This window comes from Cyclopterus lumpus, chromosome 18 (genome assembly GCF_009769545.1).
Source record: "Cyclopterus lumpus isolate fCycLum1 chromosome 18, fCycLum1.pri, whole genome shotgun sequence".
NCBI classification, from domain to species: Eukaryota; Metazoa; Chordata; class Actinopteri; order Perciformes; family Cyclopteridae; genus Cyclopterus; species Cyclopterus lumpus.
This window is the reverse complement of record NC_046983.1, coordinates 2,272,509-2,291,343: the sequence shown is the minus strand read 5'-3', so window position 1 is coordinate 2,291,343 and position 18,835 is coordinate 2,272,509. Positions and strand designations below refer to the sequence as shown.

Below are 18,835 nucleotides of genomic sequence, written 5' to 3'. Positions count from 1 at the left end.
TTTAAGGGATCTAGATTGCATTCTTATTTTTGTTACAACTTATAATGAATTTAGGGCTCAAACCCTCCATTGCTTTTCCTTAATAGAAATATGTTGGTCTTTGTCAGAATATAGTATTAAATCACAGTATCTTTGAGTCCAAAACGCAGAAAAATAAATATGTTTGTGTAACAAAGCGTTCGCTGTCCTTTTCTTTCTGCTCCGTTTTGGTCTCCACCATCTTTGGAGGAAAGATATCCGGCCTCTTTAGCTGCTAGCTGCTAGCTGCTGGGATGCTGCAGAGGGTTCACCTGAGACCTCTTCACGTCCACGAGCCGCCTGCTGCGACTGGAAGCTCCTTATTGGACCACGTGACTCGCTGTGATTGGTCAGAAACCCAACGGCCATTGCTTTTGTTCTTGTGCCTGGGTTGTTACACGTGGTCATTTGTTATTCTCGCCTAGTCGGCTGCATGTGCACACATGCGTCTCTCTACCTTTCAACGACGTTATCAGTGTTTTCTATTCCACCTCTCTGACCTCAACATCTCTCTGACCTCAACATCTCTCTGACCTCAACATCTCTCTGACCTCAAAGTCTCTCTGACCTCAAAGTCTCTCTGACCTCAACATCTCTCTGACCTCAAAGTCTCTCTGACCTCAACATCTTTCTGTCCTCAACGTCTCTCTGATCTCAACATCTCTCTGATCTCAACATCTCTCTGACCTCAACGTCTCTCTGACCTCAACGTCTCTCTCTGACCTCAAAGTCTCTCTGACCTCAAAGTCTCTCTGACCTCAAAGTCTCTCTCTGACCTCAAAGTCTCTCTGACCTCAACATCTCTCTGACCTCAAAGTCTCTCTGACCTCAACATCTCTCTGACCTCAATGTCTCTCTGACCTCAAAGTCTCTCTGATCTCAACATCTCTCTGATCTCAACATCTCTCTGACCTCAAAGTCTCTCTGACCTCAACATCTCTCTGACCTCAACATCTCTCTCATCTCAACATCTCTCTGACCTCAACGTCTCTCTGACCTCAACATCTCTCTGACCTCAACATCTCTCTGATCTCAACATCTCTCTGACCTCAAAGTCTCTCTGTCGTCGATACTTTTTAATATAATAATCAGTTTCATTGGAAGAAAAGACTTTAAAAAATAAACTGCGTTATGATGACGTTGCTTCCGTTCTACGTCAGTAACTCTGTGATTTGAGCTCGGAGGCCTCGACCACCCGAGCAGCTCGGGCATATCTTCCTCCTCCTGCACTCAACACTGCATTAGCAAACACGCGGGAGTAAATGTTAATATTGGTAGAGTCAACAGGCGAGGTGGCGGTCTCACAATGCACTCTGGGAACTTCAGCGCCTTTTTGGAGATGGAGCAAATATCAAATTGCAATGTTTGTGCACGGCCATTTTAGTCGAAATGTGCAGGGGAACTCTCGTGTGTCCCTTCGGGTCCACAATCCGGCTGGAGTGCAAGAGGTCAAACCGCCATCCCAAAATGAACACATGGCGACGGACCGATGAGGGCGCAGCTGTTCTGTAACGAGGTGACATCGCGATACGATGACGCGCCAAAGAAAAGAAAAAAGCGTCACCCAGACATCATTTTACGGGATGTTTCCGTTTACTTTCCTCAGCAATGAGCTCAATCTGAGGACAGCGAGCCGCCGCAGTGGATTATTGGTCCGGCCTGGAACGCCAAAACACACTCGTGTGGCATCAGACCGCCGGGCGGCGCTTTATTGTTTATCCCGACAGACGCAACACGAAAGCTCCGGCTCGTTCAAAGTCTTTGGATCTGGTGCCCGAGCCTTAAAAACGAGTTTTCCTTCAGCTGATGGAAAGAAATGTGGAGCTGAAGTGAAGTTTTGCATAATAATGTGTGTTTACATCATAATGTTCCACTGCCTCAGCCTACTGTGTTGTTGTGTGTTGCATTAACGGTGAATCGGTGCAATTGTTGGATTAATAAATCAATAAAAAGGCAAAAAATGTCAGATTTTGTCTGATCAACAGCACAAAACCCCAAACTAATAATTGATAATCATGAGAACATCACTAAATCCATATGAATAACTGGCGTCTCAAACAAGATTAATGCAAATGAAATAAAAGATATTAATCAGTGTCAATGTGTTTTAATGCTGCAGCAGGTTTGTGACCGAAAGAGACAAATTAAAGTTTAAAAACACAACTGTGTGCACGTGTGAGCTGAATCTTTAATAACTTCAACGTGCACGTGACACTCATTCTGATATGAAGCTGAACATTTTGAAATAATAATAACAAGCAACACAATTATGGACACATGGCTGCTGGTGACACCACACCCACCGCCAGCGTTTCCAACAAAGACAGAGAAACAGTGCACGGTGCGCGTGCGTGCGTGCGTGTGCGTGTTTGTATGCACAAAGTCTATCGTTTCCGAGGTGTATTTGTACATCTATAAATGCACACTCCTGAAACACTGTCGACTTCAGGAGAGCAGATCTGCGCTCGTGCACAAGTCCCTCTGTGTGCGTGTGCGTGTGTGTGTGCGCACGCGCGTTATCAGCAGGGGCTCCACTTCACTCAAAGAGCAGCGAGAGTATGCAGGATGACTCACAGACTGCGCGCGAGCTTTTTGCTGGAATGCGTGCGCGTGCAGCTCGCGTCTGTGGAGCGCTGTGTGCGTGTAGACAGAGTGTGTGCGTGCGAGTGTCCGTGTGTGCGTGTCCTTGGTCTGCCACGACACACTAAAGCAAAACATAGCCCTCGAGCGCCCGGCCGTAATATTCCATAAGGGAGACGCTTTGCTGCACGATTATTAATATTTTAATTATTTTATCTTTTCTTCTTCTCCCAGAAAGAAAACACACACGAGGGACACGCCTCCATTTGACCAGAGAACACACACACCTCCATTTGACCAGAGAACACACACCTCCATTTGACCAGAGAACACACACACCTCCATTTGACCGGAGAACACACACCTACATTTGACATTGACACACTTTACCCCCCCCCCGAGAAAAGAGACAAAAACAACCTTTCTATTCAATTATTATAATATAGTTTTTAAAAACACCTATTTAACCATGCATTTACACCCCAAATAAAGATGAGGAGCGTGCACGGAGCGGTGCGCGAGGCGGGGGGGGGGGGGGGGGGGGGGGGGGGGACATGCGGCACGAGGATGTCAACACCGTCCTCCGTTCTGTCTGCAGGACACCCAGACGCTGCCAGGGAGCTGTCACGGGGGGGTCGAGGGGAACAAAGAGCCGCTGGCTGTACCACATGTGCGCGTCAATAACACTCTCTCTCTCTCTCTCTCTCTCTCTCTCTCTCTCTCTCTCTCTCTCTCTCTCTCTCTCTCTCTCTCTCTCTCTCTCTCCATCACACGTACACTCTGTCTCGTGCACAGAATAACTCTCTCTGGCTTTCGTCATCTTTCATTCGGTGCTTTGCGAACTCATTTAACTCGTAATGCCCTGCAGAGGGGACACCGTGCGTGTGCGTGTGCGTGCGCGTGCACGCGGTCGGCGTGGTCCTGGATGCAATCAAGGACCACGTCCGTGTGCGTGGAGGATTAATAAAACACGCATATTTCAACACGGAGCTCCATCGAGAGAAAAACGTGTTTTTATCTGCTTTTGTTGCATTGTTGCATGAACAATGACCGACGTGCACATGCAAACGTGCACATGCAAACGTGCACATACAACCGCGCACATGCAAACGTGCACATGCAGGCTACTCCCTCACTTTCTCCTGGAGGACATAATGAAGAGCTGAACACTTTGGAGGAGGAACAACATCATCATAATAATAATAATAATAATAATAATAAAAACATAGCCCGATAATGCGGCTAGAACAACAACAACAACAACAACAACGGGATAAACTCACCTTTTAATCAGCAGATGGAAAAACAACAACAACAACAACAAAAATCTTCACACGAGAGCAGGGACTTCTTAAAAAATATTAAATATATATTTGTCAAGTCCGGTTCTGCACGTGCACGGCGTGTCTTCCCTGCTCCTCCGGTCTCTCCTGTTATTGCACTTTTTATTCCACCTCCTTTTATTTTTCCGCTCTGCCTTCTCTCTCTGTTTCCCCCCAGTGTTGTTTTTATTCTCTCCTTTCTCCAGCAGAGAGAGAGAGAGAGAGAGAGAGAGGGGGGGGGGCAGACGAAGCTCCGGAGCTTTTAGGGGCGTTGGTCAAAGTTATCTGTGAATAAATCCGCTCTAATTACGAGGAAACTTTAATATTTTGGTCCGAACCAGCGGGCGGATGCGTTTGATGCACCGCGTCACACCTCCAGTCCGGACCCGGCCGGATGCTGCCGCGGTATCGGGTAGAAAATAGAGCGTGGATCTCCTCTGGCTCCCCCGTCCACTTGGTACGGTCCACCCTCGTTGAGCTCGGTGGAACTGCGCCCGAACGCTCGAGCGCGATCCCGAGTGTGCACGAGCCCAGCAGGTAAATAAACACACCTGGAGATCCAGGCGGGGGGGCGGAGTCCAACCGCGTGAGAGGTCTGGGGCTCCGGAGCTTGGCTCGAAGTCTTCCCCCTGCAGAGGGTCCCTGAAGGGGGGTTGGAGGTCTCTGTGAAGGGGGGTCGGAGGTCTCCCTGAAGGGGGGGTCTGTGTTCAGTCTCTGGGTACTTTTCTAACCCAAAAAGGCCTCCTGCTCACCGAGAGATGAACTTGTTCATTATCTTCATGTGGGATGAATGAATGTATGAAATCTACCAAAATAAAATACCAAATCTACCAAAATAAAATACAAAATCGACCAAAATAAAATACAAAATCTACTACCAAAATAAAATACCAAATCTACCAAAATAAAATGCATTGAATTTAATCGTCATACTCTGAATGTACCGTGTTGCTTACACATCCACAGCATCCACATTGTTTTAAGCCTTCTCTATATTCAATTCAGAAGTGCTTTTAATGTGTGATTCTCATTGTTTTATTTATTGTATTTTTAGTTAATTTTATTGTTTTAAATATGTTACGTAAAGTATCTTTGAGTACATTGAAAAATGCATTATTATTATTAATATTATTCTATTTCTTGAACTACTCTTAAGTCAAGCTTGTGGTCATTTCACTAAACTTCATTTAGGAATGTGCAGCATGAAATGCAATAACTTTTCTTTTAAAGCGCGATCGGACGGCGACAAAACAAGTTCTACTCACGAACAACAACCATCCGGAGAATTGCATTTTGAGTTGTGTATTAGTTTAATGCTCCACTTGAAGGGCGTTGAAGGGCGTTGAAGGGCGTTCGAGCCTGAGCCACGGCCCTTAGCCTGCTTATTAAACGTGGATTAACAGGAGAAACACACCTGTGTTCACAGGACGTCGTGTTGTATAACGAGACGGAAAGGTACGAAAAAGAAAGTGACGTTCAAACAGTTATCGACACAGAAGAGTTTCCCTCGTGTCTTTCTTTCCTCCGCCGTAACCACGACGACGCTTAATCTGGTTTTCCTTTTTTGCATATTGAGCTCTTTCATACAGCGCAGTGGGGGAGAAAAAAAACACACAAAACTGTACTCCGAGACCCAGAGCAGGACATCACTCATCACACACACACACACACACACACACACACACACACACACACACACACACACACAGACTCTCGTTTGTGCTGCCGTTAAAGGACCGCTCTGTTTTGTGCTCCTCGGCTGCCTCCGGAGTGGAAAAAGACAACGATATTAGTGAAATTATCCTTTTTTCGGGGATTCACGATGAAGTAATAATGGCGTAAAGAATCCAGTTTTTGGGCCCCCATCTTTATGTAAAGGATTACGCTTATTTGATTAACTTCACACCCCGGATTAGTTAGACGTGCACTGTGAAGCTCACCTCTGAGAACAAAGACATATTAATAATAATAATAATAATAAATGGGGCTGGGATATACGGAAACAGTCTAATCGCGATATTTTTAATTAATTGTAATGCAGATTTAAAAACCACGATACACTAAATCAAAGACAATATCTAGTCTTACGTCACAATATCAAACTAATATTTAAATATTGCCCATCACTTCTACTAAGTCATTAGAACAAAATATTGTTGTGACATTTAAGGGTCACGATTTCCTGTTTGTACAAAACTTTCCAAATAACACACATAAGTTAATGCAGAATTCAAAGTTTTTACCTGCGTACGAGACGAGAGTTAAATGGGAAGATCGATGCCACTCACAACGTCTGCGCGGTGAATATAAAGCTGCAGCAAGCAGCCGGTTAGCTTAGCTTAGCATAAAGACTGGGAACGGGTGGGGGAAACAGCTAGCGGGACCTCACTGATCACGGGGAACGTGAACTGATGAACGTCTCCGTCAACAGCTTCAACAGCCTCGGACAGCTGAGAGTCAACTCCCAGTGACCCGAAACCAAACCTCCCACTTCAATACGTGAGGCCTGGGGGCCAAGGAGGCTTCTGGGAGGGGAACGCCTGTGGGATGTGATGCATGTGTGCAATATTATAATCAAACAAAAACATTAAATGAACCCGCGAGCAGAGGGGATCAAGTTGCACCCGTGTGCTGTGAGTACAGCTTAAAATCTCATTTGGGCTTTTTGGAAACCCGCCCACTCGTCCACCATAATCAAGTTTACCCCACCGTGTCAATCAAATACCGGCCAGCGAGGTGTAATTCACTATAGTGCCATTAAAAAGATGAGGTTTGAGCTTAATCATAACTGAACCTCGGGGTCGGTCATGTAATAAAAATTTTAAAAAAGGATCCGGCACATTTTCACCATCAGCACAAATCCAGGCAGTGGGTCTCAGGTGCGAGGGTAAAGAGCTGGTCCACTGTTCCACGACCGGGACGGAATCCGCACTGTTCGTCTTGAATCTGAGGTTCGACAAGCGGTCGGAGCCTCCTCTCCAGCACCCTGGCATAAGCTTTTCCCGGGAGGCTGAGCAGTGTGATACCACGATAGTTCGAGCACACTCTCCGGTCCCCCTTCTTGAAGATGGGAACCACCACCCCGGTCTGCCAGTCCACTGTTCCCGACCCCCATGCGACACTGAAAAGGCGTGTCAACCAAGACAGCCCAACAATGTCCAGCGCTTTCAGCTTCTCAGGGCGGATCTCATCCACCCCTGGCGCCTTGCCACCAAGGAGCTTTTTGACTACCTTAGCGACCTCTGCCAGGGATATGGGTGAATCCACCCCAAAGTCTTCCGGCGCTGCCCCCTCTCCGGGGGACATGTTGGCCGGGTTCAGGAGTTCCTCAAAGTGCTCTTTCCACCGCCCGACGATGTCCCCAGTCCGGGTCAGCAGTTCCCCCCCCCTGCTGAGAACAGCCTGGGGTAGACCCTGCTTTCCCTTCCTGAGCCGTCGGATGGTTTGCAAGAACTTCCTTGAGGCCAACCGAAAGTCCTTCTCCATGGCCTCCCCGAACTCCTCCCATGCCCGAGTTTTAGCCTCTGCGACCATCGCCGCTGCAGCCCTTCTGGCCCGCCGGTACCCGTCAGCTGCTTCAGGAGACCCCTGGGGCCAGCCAGGCCCGAAAGGCCTCCTTCTTCAGTTTGACGGCTTCCCTCACCCCCGGTGTCCACCACCGGGTTCTCGGGTTGCCACCACGACAGGCACCGATGACCTTCCGGCCACAGCCCAGAGCAGCCGCGTCCACAATAGAGGCTTTGAACAAGATCCACTCGGATTCCATGTCCCCAGCCTCCCTCGGGATTTGTGAGAAGTTCTTCCGGAGGTGGGAGTTGAAGACCTCCCGGACAGGATCCTCTGCCAGACGTTCCCAGTTCACCCTCACTACACGTTTGGGCTTGCCAGGTCTCTCTAGCCGAGTCCCCCGCCATCTGATCCAACTCACCACCAGGTGGTGATCAGTTGACAGCTCTGCTCCTCTCTTCACCCGAGTGTCCAAGACATACGGCCGCAGATCAGATGATACGATTACAAAGTCGATCATTGATCTCCGGCCTAAGGTGTTCTGGTACCAGGTACACTTATGAGCCACCTTATGTTCGAACATGGTGTTCGTTATGGACAAACTGTGGCTAGCACAGAAGTCCAACAACAAAACACCATTCGGGTTCAGATCGGGCAAGCCGTTCCTCCCAATCACGCCCCGCCAGGTTTCTCTGTCATTGCCCACGTGAGCGTTGAAGTCTCCCAGGAGAACTATGGAGCTCGCCGCTCTCACTGCGGTTGACCCCCGGGTCGGAGGTCATGGGGGTCAACCGCAGTGACTCCTCCATTCCACCGGAGTTAGCGCTGTTTGAAGGAGAAGGAAATACTGCTAATGATCCAAAAAGCTGGCGTTCTTCCTGTTGTTCAAATCATGAGTCTTCCTGAATGCACATAGCAGCTCACACATGTTACGCAACGTTCTGCACAAAGCACAGAAATAGAATCGGAGGAGAATCGTTCTGCAAACGTGAGCGCGGCAATTTCTTTTGAAATGTTCACATGTGTGCGCTCTACCTCGTGCATTCTTGCAATTTTTAAAAGATTTTTCTTAATAATCTTTTCTTTAAGGTAATAAAAGGGTTTCTAAAGGAGGCGAATGCATTCAGAAGAGTGAAGGAGTTTCACATTTAGAGGAACGCTAACACTCTTTTTTTGCATGACGCCATCTGAAGAGGCTTTGGTGAGAGCTGATGTTTATGAGAGGAAGCAGAGGGTTGAGGACGGGGCGAGAAGAAGAGGAAGAAGAAGAAGAAGATGAAGAAGAACAAGAACAAGAAGAGGAAGAAGAGGAAGAAGAACAAGATGAAGAAGAAGAAGAAAAGGAAGAGGAAGAAGAAGCGGAAGAAGAAGAGGAAGAAGAACAAGAAGAGGAAGAAGAGGAAGAAGAAAGGTGGGGAAACATGTGTGTGTGCATGAGTGTGTGTGTGTGTCTGTGTGCATGTGTGTGTGCGTGTGCATGAGTGTGTGTGCATGAGTGTGTGTGTGTGTGTGAGCATGTGTGTGTGCGTGTGCATGAGTGTGTGTGCATGAGTGTGTGTCTGTGATTGGAGGCAGCTGCAGAAAAAAGGGGAGGGGGGGGCTGCAGTTTTGTTTTTCCAGTGGAAAAAAAGGGGGCGTGACCCTGCACGCCATTGGCCCAGTGACATCACAACGTCGTACCTGACCTACTTAAAGTGTCCGTGACGTCGCCGCTGTCTCTTCCCCTGTTTCCCCTCTCGTCTTCCTCTCGTCTTCCTCTCGTCTTCCTCCCCTCTCGTCTTCCTTCCCTCTCGTCTTCCTCTCGTCTTCCTCTCGTCTTCCTCCCTTCTCTTACACAACGCCTTTCTCTCGGCCTCTTTTTCCTCTCAGTTCTTCCTCTCCTTTCCTCTTTTCAATCGCTTTTCTTTTTGTTGTTGTTTTCTTTCTCGTTCTACATCCAGAGTGATGACCACACTCATTTTAAACGCTGAGGGGAGAAGTTGAAGGGACGGAGAGAAGGATGGAGGGAGAAAGAAAGAGAGACGGTTGCACAACAATCCAACTTTCCCTCCCTTTGGGGAACAAGGCCAAACGGAGAAAAAGCAACAATTCCTCCTCATTGTCAGAAAACCCTCTTCCTCACACACACACACACACACACACACACACACACACACACACACACACACACACACATTGTTACGGTCAGGCTCTTCTTTGTACGGCTAGATTAAAAGTGCGGCCGCAAACAGAGGAACTGTTGCTCAAGAGCAGAGGAAACAGACATCTAAATTCAGGGGGGGGGGGCTCGGCCCACCAGCTGCCGTTTGCCGGGACGATTAGACAATTAAGTTGTAAATCAGCAGGAAGTTAATCAACATATAATGTTTTTTGATAGCGGCTGAAAAAAGAATGCTTTAGTTCTTAAATGAGGGGGATTTGCTGCTTTTCATTCATATAAATGTTATTTCTCTTTGGTTTGTAGACACAATCCATTTAAAGACTCGGTGGTATGAATAGTAGATATAATAAACACATGAATTAAACATAATTAAACACATCGCTCATATCAATAGTGTCCGGTTTAAACTTGGGAGAGAGACAAATAAATACCTGGAGTCTCCAGACCCCCCAGAGGTTATTATAAGGCCAGCTGCCCCCTCCATGACCAGTTAAAGGTGATTCACCCCCCGACCCCTCCCCTCCCTGTTTCTCGACCTCTGTGCAGCCATGCCCCTCCCCCTCCTCCCCCTAGTTTTCTGACATCACTACTGAGGGCTCAACCTAAATGGAATGCAGCCATTATTAACGTCATTATATATATATATATATATATAATATAATCCCCTCATTTGACATAGGGCCGGGTCGTGTCTCGGTATCTCCACATCCTTCACGTTCCGCTCGTCTCTCCATCAGCTTGTTGACCCCCCATCTATCATCTCGTTACCCCCCCCCCCCCCACCCTGCTGCTCCCTAAGCTCAGTTCACCCTGGAGACAGGTTTATTGATTAGTGGCCCCTGTCTCCTCCCTCGTTACCGAGAGCCACCGGGCAGACTAGACGGTGTATATTAATGAGGAAGCTGCGTATTGATTTGATGCCTTTGGTCATTTGTTATGGATTTGTAGATTCATCTGGATTGTTTTCCCTTTTCCACGTCTGGCTTTGAAATGTTTAACTCGAATAAAAACACTTCTATTTAGCCACAGTGATAGTTTTGATACGCACACATTTTCATAATCGGCGTTTCCTTATCTCCCACGTCCATGAAACTACAGAACTTGACTTTTACTTCCGTGTCAAAGTAATCCAAACGAGATATATATATACACATATATATACATATAAATACATATAAATATATATATATATATATAAATATATATATATATATATACATATATTAATGAATATATACACGTATATATATAAACATACATAATTATATATTTTTATTTATATAAAATAGGAAACTCACTTAATATTTACATCAGAAACTTTTTGTTCTCCTTTGTAAACCCATGTTTTGAAACATCTGTTTTTTAAACATTTTTCCTCCAAAGCATTTAAGAATTTTTACAGAAATTATAGAGAAACATATTTCAAGACGGGCAAATAAAAGTAAAACTTCCTGCGTGGCACAGCAAGAAGCTTTGAGGGAATAACTTCCAGCCTCTAGACCCACAAATACACACGTCAATCACACAACTCATCATTTATATCCTCGCACTGCACCTGAACGCACCGCCCGTGTGAATTGCACTAAAAGCTCGGACAGGTTCCAACTTGGAAAACATGTTTATTCACTTTCACCAGTGCAGTTAAATGACAAGAAAAGAAAAGACACACACACACACACACACACACACACGGGAGGAGCCACTGCATCACAGGGGTCACTCAAGGTCGCGACACCTCGGCAAACAAACAAAACTATTTCCAGAGGATGGAGATTTGGTCTTAGAGTCGTACAAGCAGAAAGGGTATGATGCACTGCCCCCTGCTGGTGAGGAGGCGGCTGTGCAGCAGCAATGTATTTTTTTAAAAATTTAAATACATTTTTCAAGCCCGGACTGTTGTGCCCCCGACCGAAAAAAATTAAAAACCGGAGCATGTTTTTATTCCTCTTTGTCTCGACGTCGACGTCGTTAAATATTTTCCATAAAAGTAAAAACAGAAAACAAAAATTCCTCTGTCAGTTTGTTTATATTGGAGATCAAACAGAACGTTATACAATGTTGTTAAATGCGTCTCAATGTAACAAAATCAAGAGTTTGCATTTATCCAATAGCAGAAATATCTTTAAAAAAAAGAAAAAGAAAAGAGTCAAATATAATATGTCAGAAAACAAAAAGTAAGAAACGACTAACTTGACATATTCTTGAAGTGTGTGAAGAAGCAATATCTACAATACGCTGTATACACGGTGAGTTCAGCAGACACAAGCACATAAACACTGTGTGTGTGTGTGTGTGTGTGTGTGTGTGTGTGTCGCTTAGGACTCGTCTCCGTTGGCGCTGTCTCCGTCGTCCTCTCCTTCTTCGGGCTCCTCCTCGTCATCCTCTCTCCCTCTGCTCTTCATCTGCACAGGAGGGCGAAACAACACTTTAGTCGCCCTGTTTCCCCTCTTCCCTCCCTCCCTCTCTCCCCTCTTCCTCCTCCCTCCCTCCCCTCTTCTTCTTCTTCCTCCTCCCTCCCTCTCTCCCCTCTTCTTCCTCCTCCTCCCTCCCTCCCTCTCTCCCCTCTTCCTCCTCCCTCCCTCCCTCTCTCCCCTCTTCTTCCTCCTCCTCCCTCCCTCTTCCCTCCTCCTCCTCACCGTCATCCTCCAGCAGATCTCCCTCCTCCTCATCCCCCCTTCTCCTCCTCCTCCTCCAGCAGATCTTCCTCCTCCCCCTCTTCCTCCTCCTCATCCCCCCTTCTCCTCCTCCAGCAGATCTTCCTCCTCCTCCTCTTCCTCACCTCGTCGTCATCCTCCTCCAGCAGATCTTCCTACTCCTCCTCCCCTTCTTCCTCCTCCTCCTCCTCCTCACCTCCTCCTCCTCTTCCTCCTCCTCCTCCTCATCCTCCAGCAGATCTTCCTCCTCCCCCCCTCCTCCTCCTCCTCACCTCGTCGTCATCCTCCAGCAGATCTTCCTCCTCCTCCTCCCCCTCTTCCTCCTCCTCCTCCCCCCTCCTCCTCCTCCTCCTCTTCCTCACCTCGTCGTCATCCTCCAGCAGATCTCCCTCGTCGTCCGAGTCGTTCATGCTCCGTTTCAATCCGTCACATTTCTTGCTGGAGGTGGAGGAGTGGAGGGGGGACACCTCACCTGGTTCAGGTTTGCAGCTCTTCATATCTGAGTGGGAAAGAGAAAAGAAGAGGATGAGTAAAAGCCAGGAGAGCTGGACCCGGACGGATCATCCACATCTCCGTCCTCTCACCCGACTTCTTTCCGTGGTCCTTCTCCATGCGCTCGAGGCTCTCCAGCAGGTAGTCCACCTTGTGCTTGATCTGCGTGAGCTCCCTCTTGATGGTCTGCAGGTCGTCCACCTTCACCGCGGCGCGGGAGGTCCTCTGGCTGGTCTTGGAGGACGAGGAGAAGCTGGTCTTGGTCCGCCGGCTGCCCCCCCCGCTCACGCTCACCCTCGGGCGCTTCGAGGGGATGACGGCGCGGGACAGCGGGGGCGGGGGAGGGGGAGGCACGCGGGACTGGTAGGAGTACATCCTGAGGAAAGACGTTTTTAAAAAAAACGTTAAAGTTTACCAAAAAAAAGGACAAATCAGCAACAAGTAATGTTAAAAAGCGATAAACAGGCTCACCTGTCGTAGTAATCTCTCTGGAAGTCGTAGTCCAAATCAACAGATGAACTGAGGAGAGCAGAAGTATTAACTCACATCTCAAGACAGGAAGTAAAGGCCCGTCAGGTGTGGAACACACACACACACACACACACACCTGTACATGTCTCCCGCAGAGCGCTTCACTGTCTTCGACCGGTGAGGTTTGGGCTCACCTGCCAGGTTGATGTCTGAGGGAGGAGGAAGTTAAGGAGTTAAAAGAGGACCCCAAAGGTCCTGTTGCTACACATGACGTCACTGCTTCCCCACACCTGGTGGTGTTTACATGGTTTAAAGGACTAACAGGTTCACCTGGTGGTGTTTACATGGTTTAAAAGGACTAACAGGTTCACCTGGTGGTGTTTACATGGTTTAAAAGGACTAACAGGTTCACCTGGTGGTGTTTACATGGTTTAAAAGGACTAACAGGTTCACCTGGTGGTGTTTACATGGTTTAAAAGGACTAACAGGTTCACCTGGTGGTGTTTACATGGTTTAAAAGGACTAACAGGTTCACCTGGTGGTGTTTACATGGTTTAAAAGGACTAACAGGTTCACCTGGTGGTGTTTACATGGTTTAAAAGGACTAACAGGTTCACCTGGTGGTGTTTACATGGTTTAAAAGGACTAACAGGTTCACCTGCTGGTGTTTACATGGTTTAAAAGGACTAACATGTTCACCTGCTGGTGTTTACATGGTTTAAAAGGACTAACAGGTTCACCTGGTGGTGTTTACATGTTTTAAAGGACTAACACAGGTTTTAACCCTTCACCTGCTGGTGTTTGCAAACAGCTACTCACATTTATTTGAGTCTGCGTCGGGTCCCGAAAAAAAAAATACAGATATACTTTGAGCTATGAGGTGACGCCGTTGTTTTTTAAACACCACCCGTGTCTGCCGTCCCTGCAGCAGACATTTTGAGTGGTCGCAGGACGAGCACAGGTGTTGCTAATCACACTAACGAGGGCTTCTGTTCCCCTCAGGTGACGTCACGCCACCAGGAACCTGAAAGAATTCAACCTGCGCTTTGTTTCCTGTTTGTTTTTTTAATTCACCGCGAGTCAAAATGTCTCCTGTGGAAGAAAGAAAAGAAAAAAGAAAAGAAAAGAAAACGTCATCCCTGCGTTGCTGGTTTGCAGCACTAGAGGGCAGCACAGTGCCAAGCAGAAAGAAGAAGAAGAAGAAGAGGAAGAGGAAGAGGAGGTTTGAATTTCAAGGTGAACCGACTGTGAAGGGCGACCAGTTATCTGTTCATGTGTGTGTGTGTGTGTGTGTGTGTGTGTGTCTTTTGCCCAGTGCATGCTGGGACATGCTCCGGGCCGCTGCCGTGACCTTGAAATATGAACGAGTGGAGAACACAGGAGTTAAAAGGTTTTCGGCCGCGTGCTTTTTTGAATTATTTTCCGCGCGTTACGGGGTCGTTGGCACGGCAACGCCCTGGAGTCTAGTCTTATCGTAAGTGTGTGTGTGTGTGTAGGTTGATTCTACACACACACACACACACACATCTGGGGCCAGTTCTGAGCCCCACAGATGTCCAGGCTCAGAACTGGCCCCTCCCCCTTTCCCCACCTCACCTAGCACCTGTCCCACGATCATCCTCCCGTCCTCGCTGACCACGGCGTTGCGGGCGTTCCTCTCGTTGGCGTACTGCACGAAGGCGTAGCCCTTGTGCACGGAGCAGCCCACGATCTTGCCGTACTTGGCGAAGATGGCCTCCACGTCGCCCTTGGTGACCAGCAGGGTGTTGAGGTTGCCGATGAAGACCCGGGAGTTGAGGGAGCGCGGGTCCGTCTTGTTGGTCACGTTGCTGCTGGCCATCGGGCTGCCCGTGAGTGTGGGGGGGTGGGGGGGTGTGGATGTAGATGGTGGGGAAGGAGGGGGGGGAGACAAGAGGACAAGTGAGATGTAGATTATCCATCCAACGGGAGAGTAGAAGCTCTTTTTAATAGTGTAATAACGTCTTTAAATTGGATCAATCGTTGGATTTATTTAAATGTAAAATAGAGGCGCTGCGATGCCTCACACGTCATAAACTCATAACAACAACTACACGGAGGCTCTAGCAGCGGATATGAGACGTGACGAAGGTCACGTGAGCAGCCAGAACTCACTCCATTGGATCTGTGATCAGGTCGCTGGAGGTCTGCCTCTGAGTCTGTGGGAGAGAAGAGGGGTCGTCGGGCAACGGTGAGAACTCGACTACAAACCCAAGAAGAAAAAAAAAAAGGTGCTTTTTTTTCTTGGGTTCGTGGCTTAGTAATAAAAAGAAAGACAAATAAAAACCTGTGGGACAAACGATGGTTTGTTACGACAAAAAACAGGATGTATTAGTGTTTTATTTGGGTAACTTAAACCCTCTACAGTCTCCACCTCACTGAAGGTGTCAAGTATCACGGCGTGAACACGACGCGCATGTGGCCCCTTTTTAATTCATCAGGACCAATCAGATCTGTCCAGCTCTCTTATCCTCGCCATCAAGAGGTCTCCCTCTCTCTCTCTATATATATATATATATATATATAAATAAATATATATCTATATACGACCGGGTGTTTAGGGCCGTCATTGCTGAGCAGGTGTTTACGTCTTTGTGACATGTTGGAGGGGGAGGGGCTTATGTACAAGTTTATGTTGGGATGCAGCCGACAACCAGGCAAACATGGATTGATATCAACAATAACCTCCCACTGGAAAATCATTTTTTGGGGGTCACCGATCCGTAAATATAAAACGTTACCCTCCGTTTTGCGCGCAGAATATATATTTTTTTGTTTCCATGGCAACTTGAAACACTTGATCTAAATAAACGGACCGGCGTCAGATTGCATTTTCGAGTGTTCTCACTCCTAATTAATGCCTCACCCTCATATTAAGGGTCCATTCATAGCACACGGCATGTTTTTAGGTTTTATGACAGCAATAACTGCTCCTGGGCCTCATCTGGGCTTTATTGTGTGTTCACTGGAAATCTTTAGTTTTTAACTGGCTAGTGGGTTCATTTATGAGATAAATAAAAGCAGATCAGTGGTGTGAGTGTTGGTGCTTTGACTGGGAGACACGGCGACTGCAGCGCCGACGCTCAGAGACAGACGAGACACAAAGGAGACAAGAAAGTGTGTGTACACGTGCACGGAGAGTGTGTGTGTGTGTGTGTGTGGACTTTATAGATTATGGGGATTTTAACTAAACTTTTGAGGTTTAATAACGTTGTTTTTAAAGAAACGAGACCCTCTAGACTCCCTCTGCTGAAAGTACTCCAGAAAAAAAAAGGTGCTTTAAATCAAATACATCATTACAGAAGACGTTAGTAACTCATGGTATTTCAGTATGCATGCTTATTTGAATGGGTTCAAACTTACTTTCGGTGATAATGGTGACATAATTGTTATTATCAAGAGCAGGTATCTGTTTTTCTGTGTGGGTAATAGACCAGATTTGACTCCATCAAATGGCATGCACTCAAAAGACAAAAAAAAACACAATTACAAAGCAAAGGCAGCAGTTATTGGTTTGCCTTCGGCAGTGCCAGAACTTAATCCAAGGACTGGATGCAGGTAGGAGGGGGTGTTATTTGGCAATTAGCTACAGATGGAGGGGGGGGGGCTCTCATAAATCACTGAACATTATGCATTTGATTATCGTAAACTGGGAACATGTGGGGGGAGCTCATCTAAAAAGGGGACTATAGTGTCAAACAGTGTGAAAGTGGAGCAGTCGATCTTCTACGTTCACAAAGCACAAAAAAAAACGAAGAAAAAAATAAAAACACTACATGCTACTTGCTCTAGGAAATCCAAAAGGGAGAAATGGGCTGAATCACAGAGGGGTGGAAACAAAAGTTTATATTATTTATAAAAAAAAAAAAAAAAAAAAAAAAAAGATGCAAAAGGTTTGAAGTGAAAAATAAACCAAAAAAAAAAAAAAAAAAAAAAAAATTTGAGACCAACTTACGATTTGCTGCTGTTCAAAAAAGTGGCTTCAAAAACTAAACAGGGGGGAAACAAAAAAACGGAATATTAGAAAAGAGTGAACTTGAAAACTTTATTTTCTTTAAAGTATTTTTTAATAATGCCCTCAAAACAGACTCTTTACACTCTCATCTCTTATATATTTAAAACAATTCACACTTTTACCCTCAGGTCATTATGGAAAGAATATTAACAGTTTGCAGAATCTTTTTATCTTGGCTATGTTTTTTTTTGTAATAAAAACATTAAGTTATTAATTAACTCATTCATGTTCACCACAATCTCTTCGCACTAGTCTGATACCGGCTTGTTTTCCTTCTACTTCTCCAAAGTCACCGTTTCCTCCCCCAAAAAACAACCCAATAATAACTCGTACACACGTGTGAACTGACGCTTATAACTGAGTAAAAGCTGCAGAACAGCGCCCCCTGGAGGGAATCAAGGACACTTCCAGAGGACACATTGGGGGGGGGGGGGGGGGGGGGGGCGCAGGGTCTTGGAGGCAATTAAACTCTGATTTACCACCATAAACCTCTGTTATAAATAATAAATAAATAAAAGCTATAAAATGAGGGATTTTTAAAAAAGGTGCAGGCCTCCAAGCTTATGATAGGCCCCTCCGGAAGGCCTCCCTCCTGGGTGGAGGCAGCTACACAGCTCGGTATAAACTGCCACTCAAAATCAACTTCGAATGATTATAATCAGAATTACCAAAAATCTGTCACACACACACAAAAAAAAATCCTAAAAGCTACAGCACCCACGGGTGTTAATGTTCCTTTAAAAAAAAAAAAGTAGAAAAATAAAAAACGCCCCACTCGTCATTGAAGGGAGAGGAAAAAAAAAAAAAAAAAAACACATCTTGCCTGAAAAAAAATTACATCACTCCTTAAAAGATTTTCCTGCAGAAAACACGACCGGAATCAACCGGAAAAAAACACGTTTTTAAAAAAAAAAAAAAAAAGAGTCAATTTTCAAAACGACTGCATATGAAGTTACCGGCGGAAGCAGAAAAAACACGGTCCGGGGAAACAGGGCGACCCGTTCAGAACACGGTTCAGAAAAAGACTGGAACCGTCTTCCATCTTTCTCTCCTTCGAAAATATAAACAATGGAGGCGACGCAGCGGCCCTCAAGAAGAAGGGCGACAAAAATGGAGCTTTTTCCTTTTTCCGTTTTATTCTTTTTTTTTTTTTTAAATGTCTCATTCGAAAAATAAAAAAAAGGCAAAAATCTTCACACTAATTTTTTTTTTCTTTCTGCGCAGCTCGATATGCACACACACACACACACACACACGCGCGCACACACACACACACACACACACAAAATTGAGATACGCCACTAAAAGCCGAACACAGTCTCGGGAAATACCAGTCAGGAAAAATGCATTTAAAAAAGAAAAAGAAACCCCCCCAAAAAAAAAAAAAAAAAGTCCCGAAGAGGTTTCAAAGTCGAGAAAAATAAAAAAATATATAAGGGGGGAGGGGAAAAAATCTCTCGGTTAAAAATACTCACCAGGAGCTTAATACTAAAAATGAGTAAAATTCAACGCTGTTTTTGAGTAAAGATCCGTTAACGGCTCTGCAGGCTGATCGTATCACCTTGAAACAGTGGACACGAAATGGCGTCGTCTCAAA

General features: G+C 46.2%; 2 protein-coding genes across 14 annotated transcripts in view; both read right to left on the bottom strand.

Moving 5' to 3' along the window:
- ndrg2 (NDRG family member 2) overlaps positions 1-4,124 on the bottom strand; it is a 19,536-nt gene extending 15,412 nt beyond the window's left edge. The window contains exon 1 of the mRNA XM_034556882.1: positions 3,882-4,124. The gene's annotated coding sequence lies outside the window, so the exon portion shown is untranslated. The remainder of the gene's footprint in view (positions 1-3,881) is intronic.
- Positions 1-18,835, bottom strand: part of hnrnpc (heterogeneous nuclear ribonucleoprotein C) — a 24,597-nt gene extending 5,762 nt beyond the window's left edge. Inside the window, exons 1-11 of one of the 13 annotated variants that reach the window (XM_034556901.1) lie at positions 18,714-18,835; positions 17,179-17,212; positions 16,587-16,640; positions 15,339-15,382; positions 14,802-15,049; positions 13,342-13,414; positions 13,206-13,253; positions 12,827-13,110; positions 12,605-12,741; positions 11,866-11,990; positions 8,923-8,939 (exon numbers count right to left, since the gene is read on the bottom strand). In XM_034556901.1, the coding sequence (XP_034412792.1) occupies positions 11,904-11,990; positions 12,605-12,741; positions 12,827-13,110; positions 13,206-13,253; positions 13,342-13,414; positions 14,802-15,049; positions 15,339-15,382; positions 16,587-16,607 (942 nt within the window). In that variant the 5' untranslated portion in view covers positions 16,608-16,640; positions 17,179-17,212; positions 18,714-18,835 and the 3' untranslated portion in view covers positions 8,923-8,939; positions 11,866-11,903. Of the gene's footprint in view, positions 1-8,922; positions 8,940-11,190; positions 11,991-12,604; positions 12,742-12,826; positions 13,111-13,205; positions 13,254-13,341; positions 13,415-14,801; positions 15,050-15,338; positions 15,427-16,586; positions 16,641-17,178; positions 17,213-18,713 lie in introns of those variants that run through there. The other 12 variants (XM_034556900.1, XM_034556899.1, XM_034556902.1 and 9 more) reach the window with 12 other exon arrangements.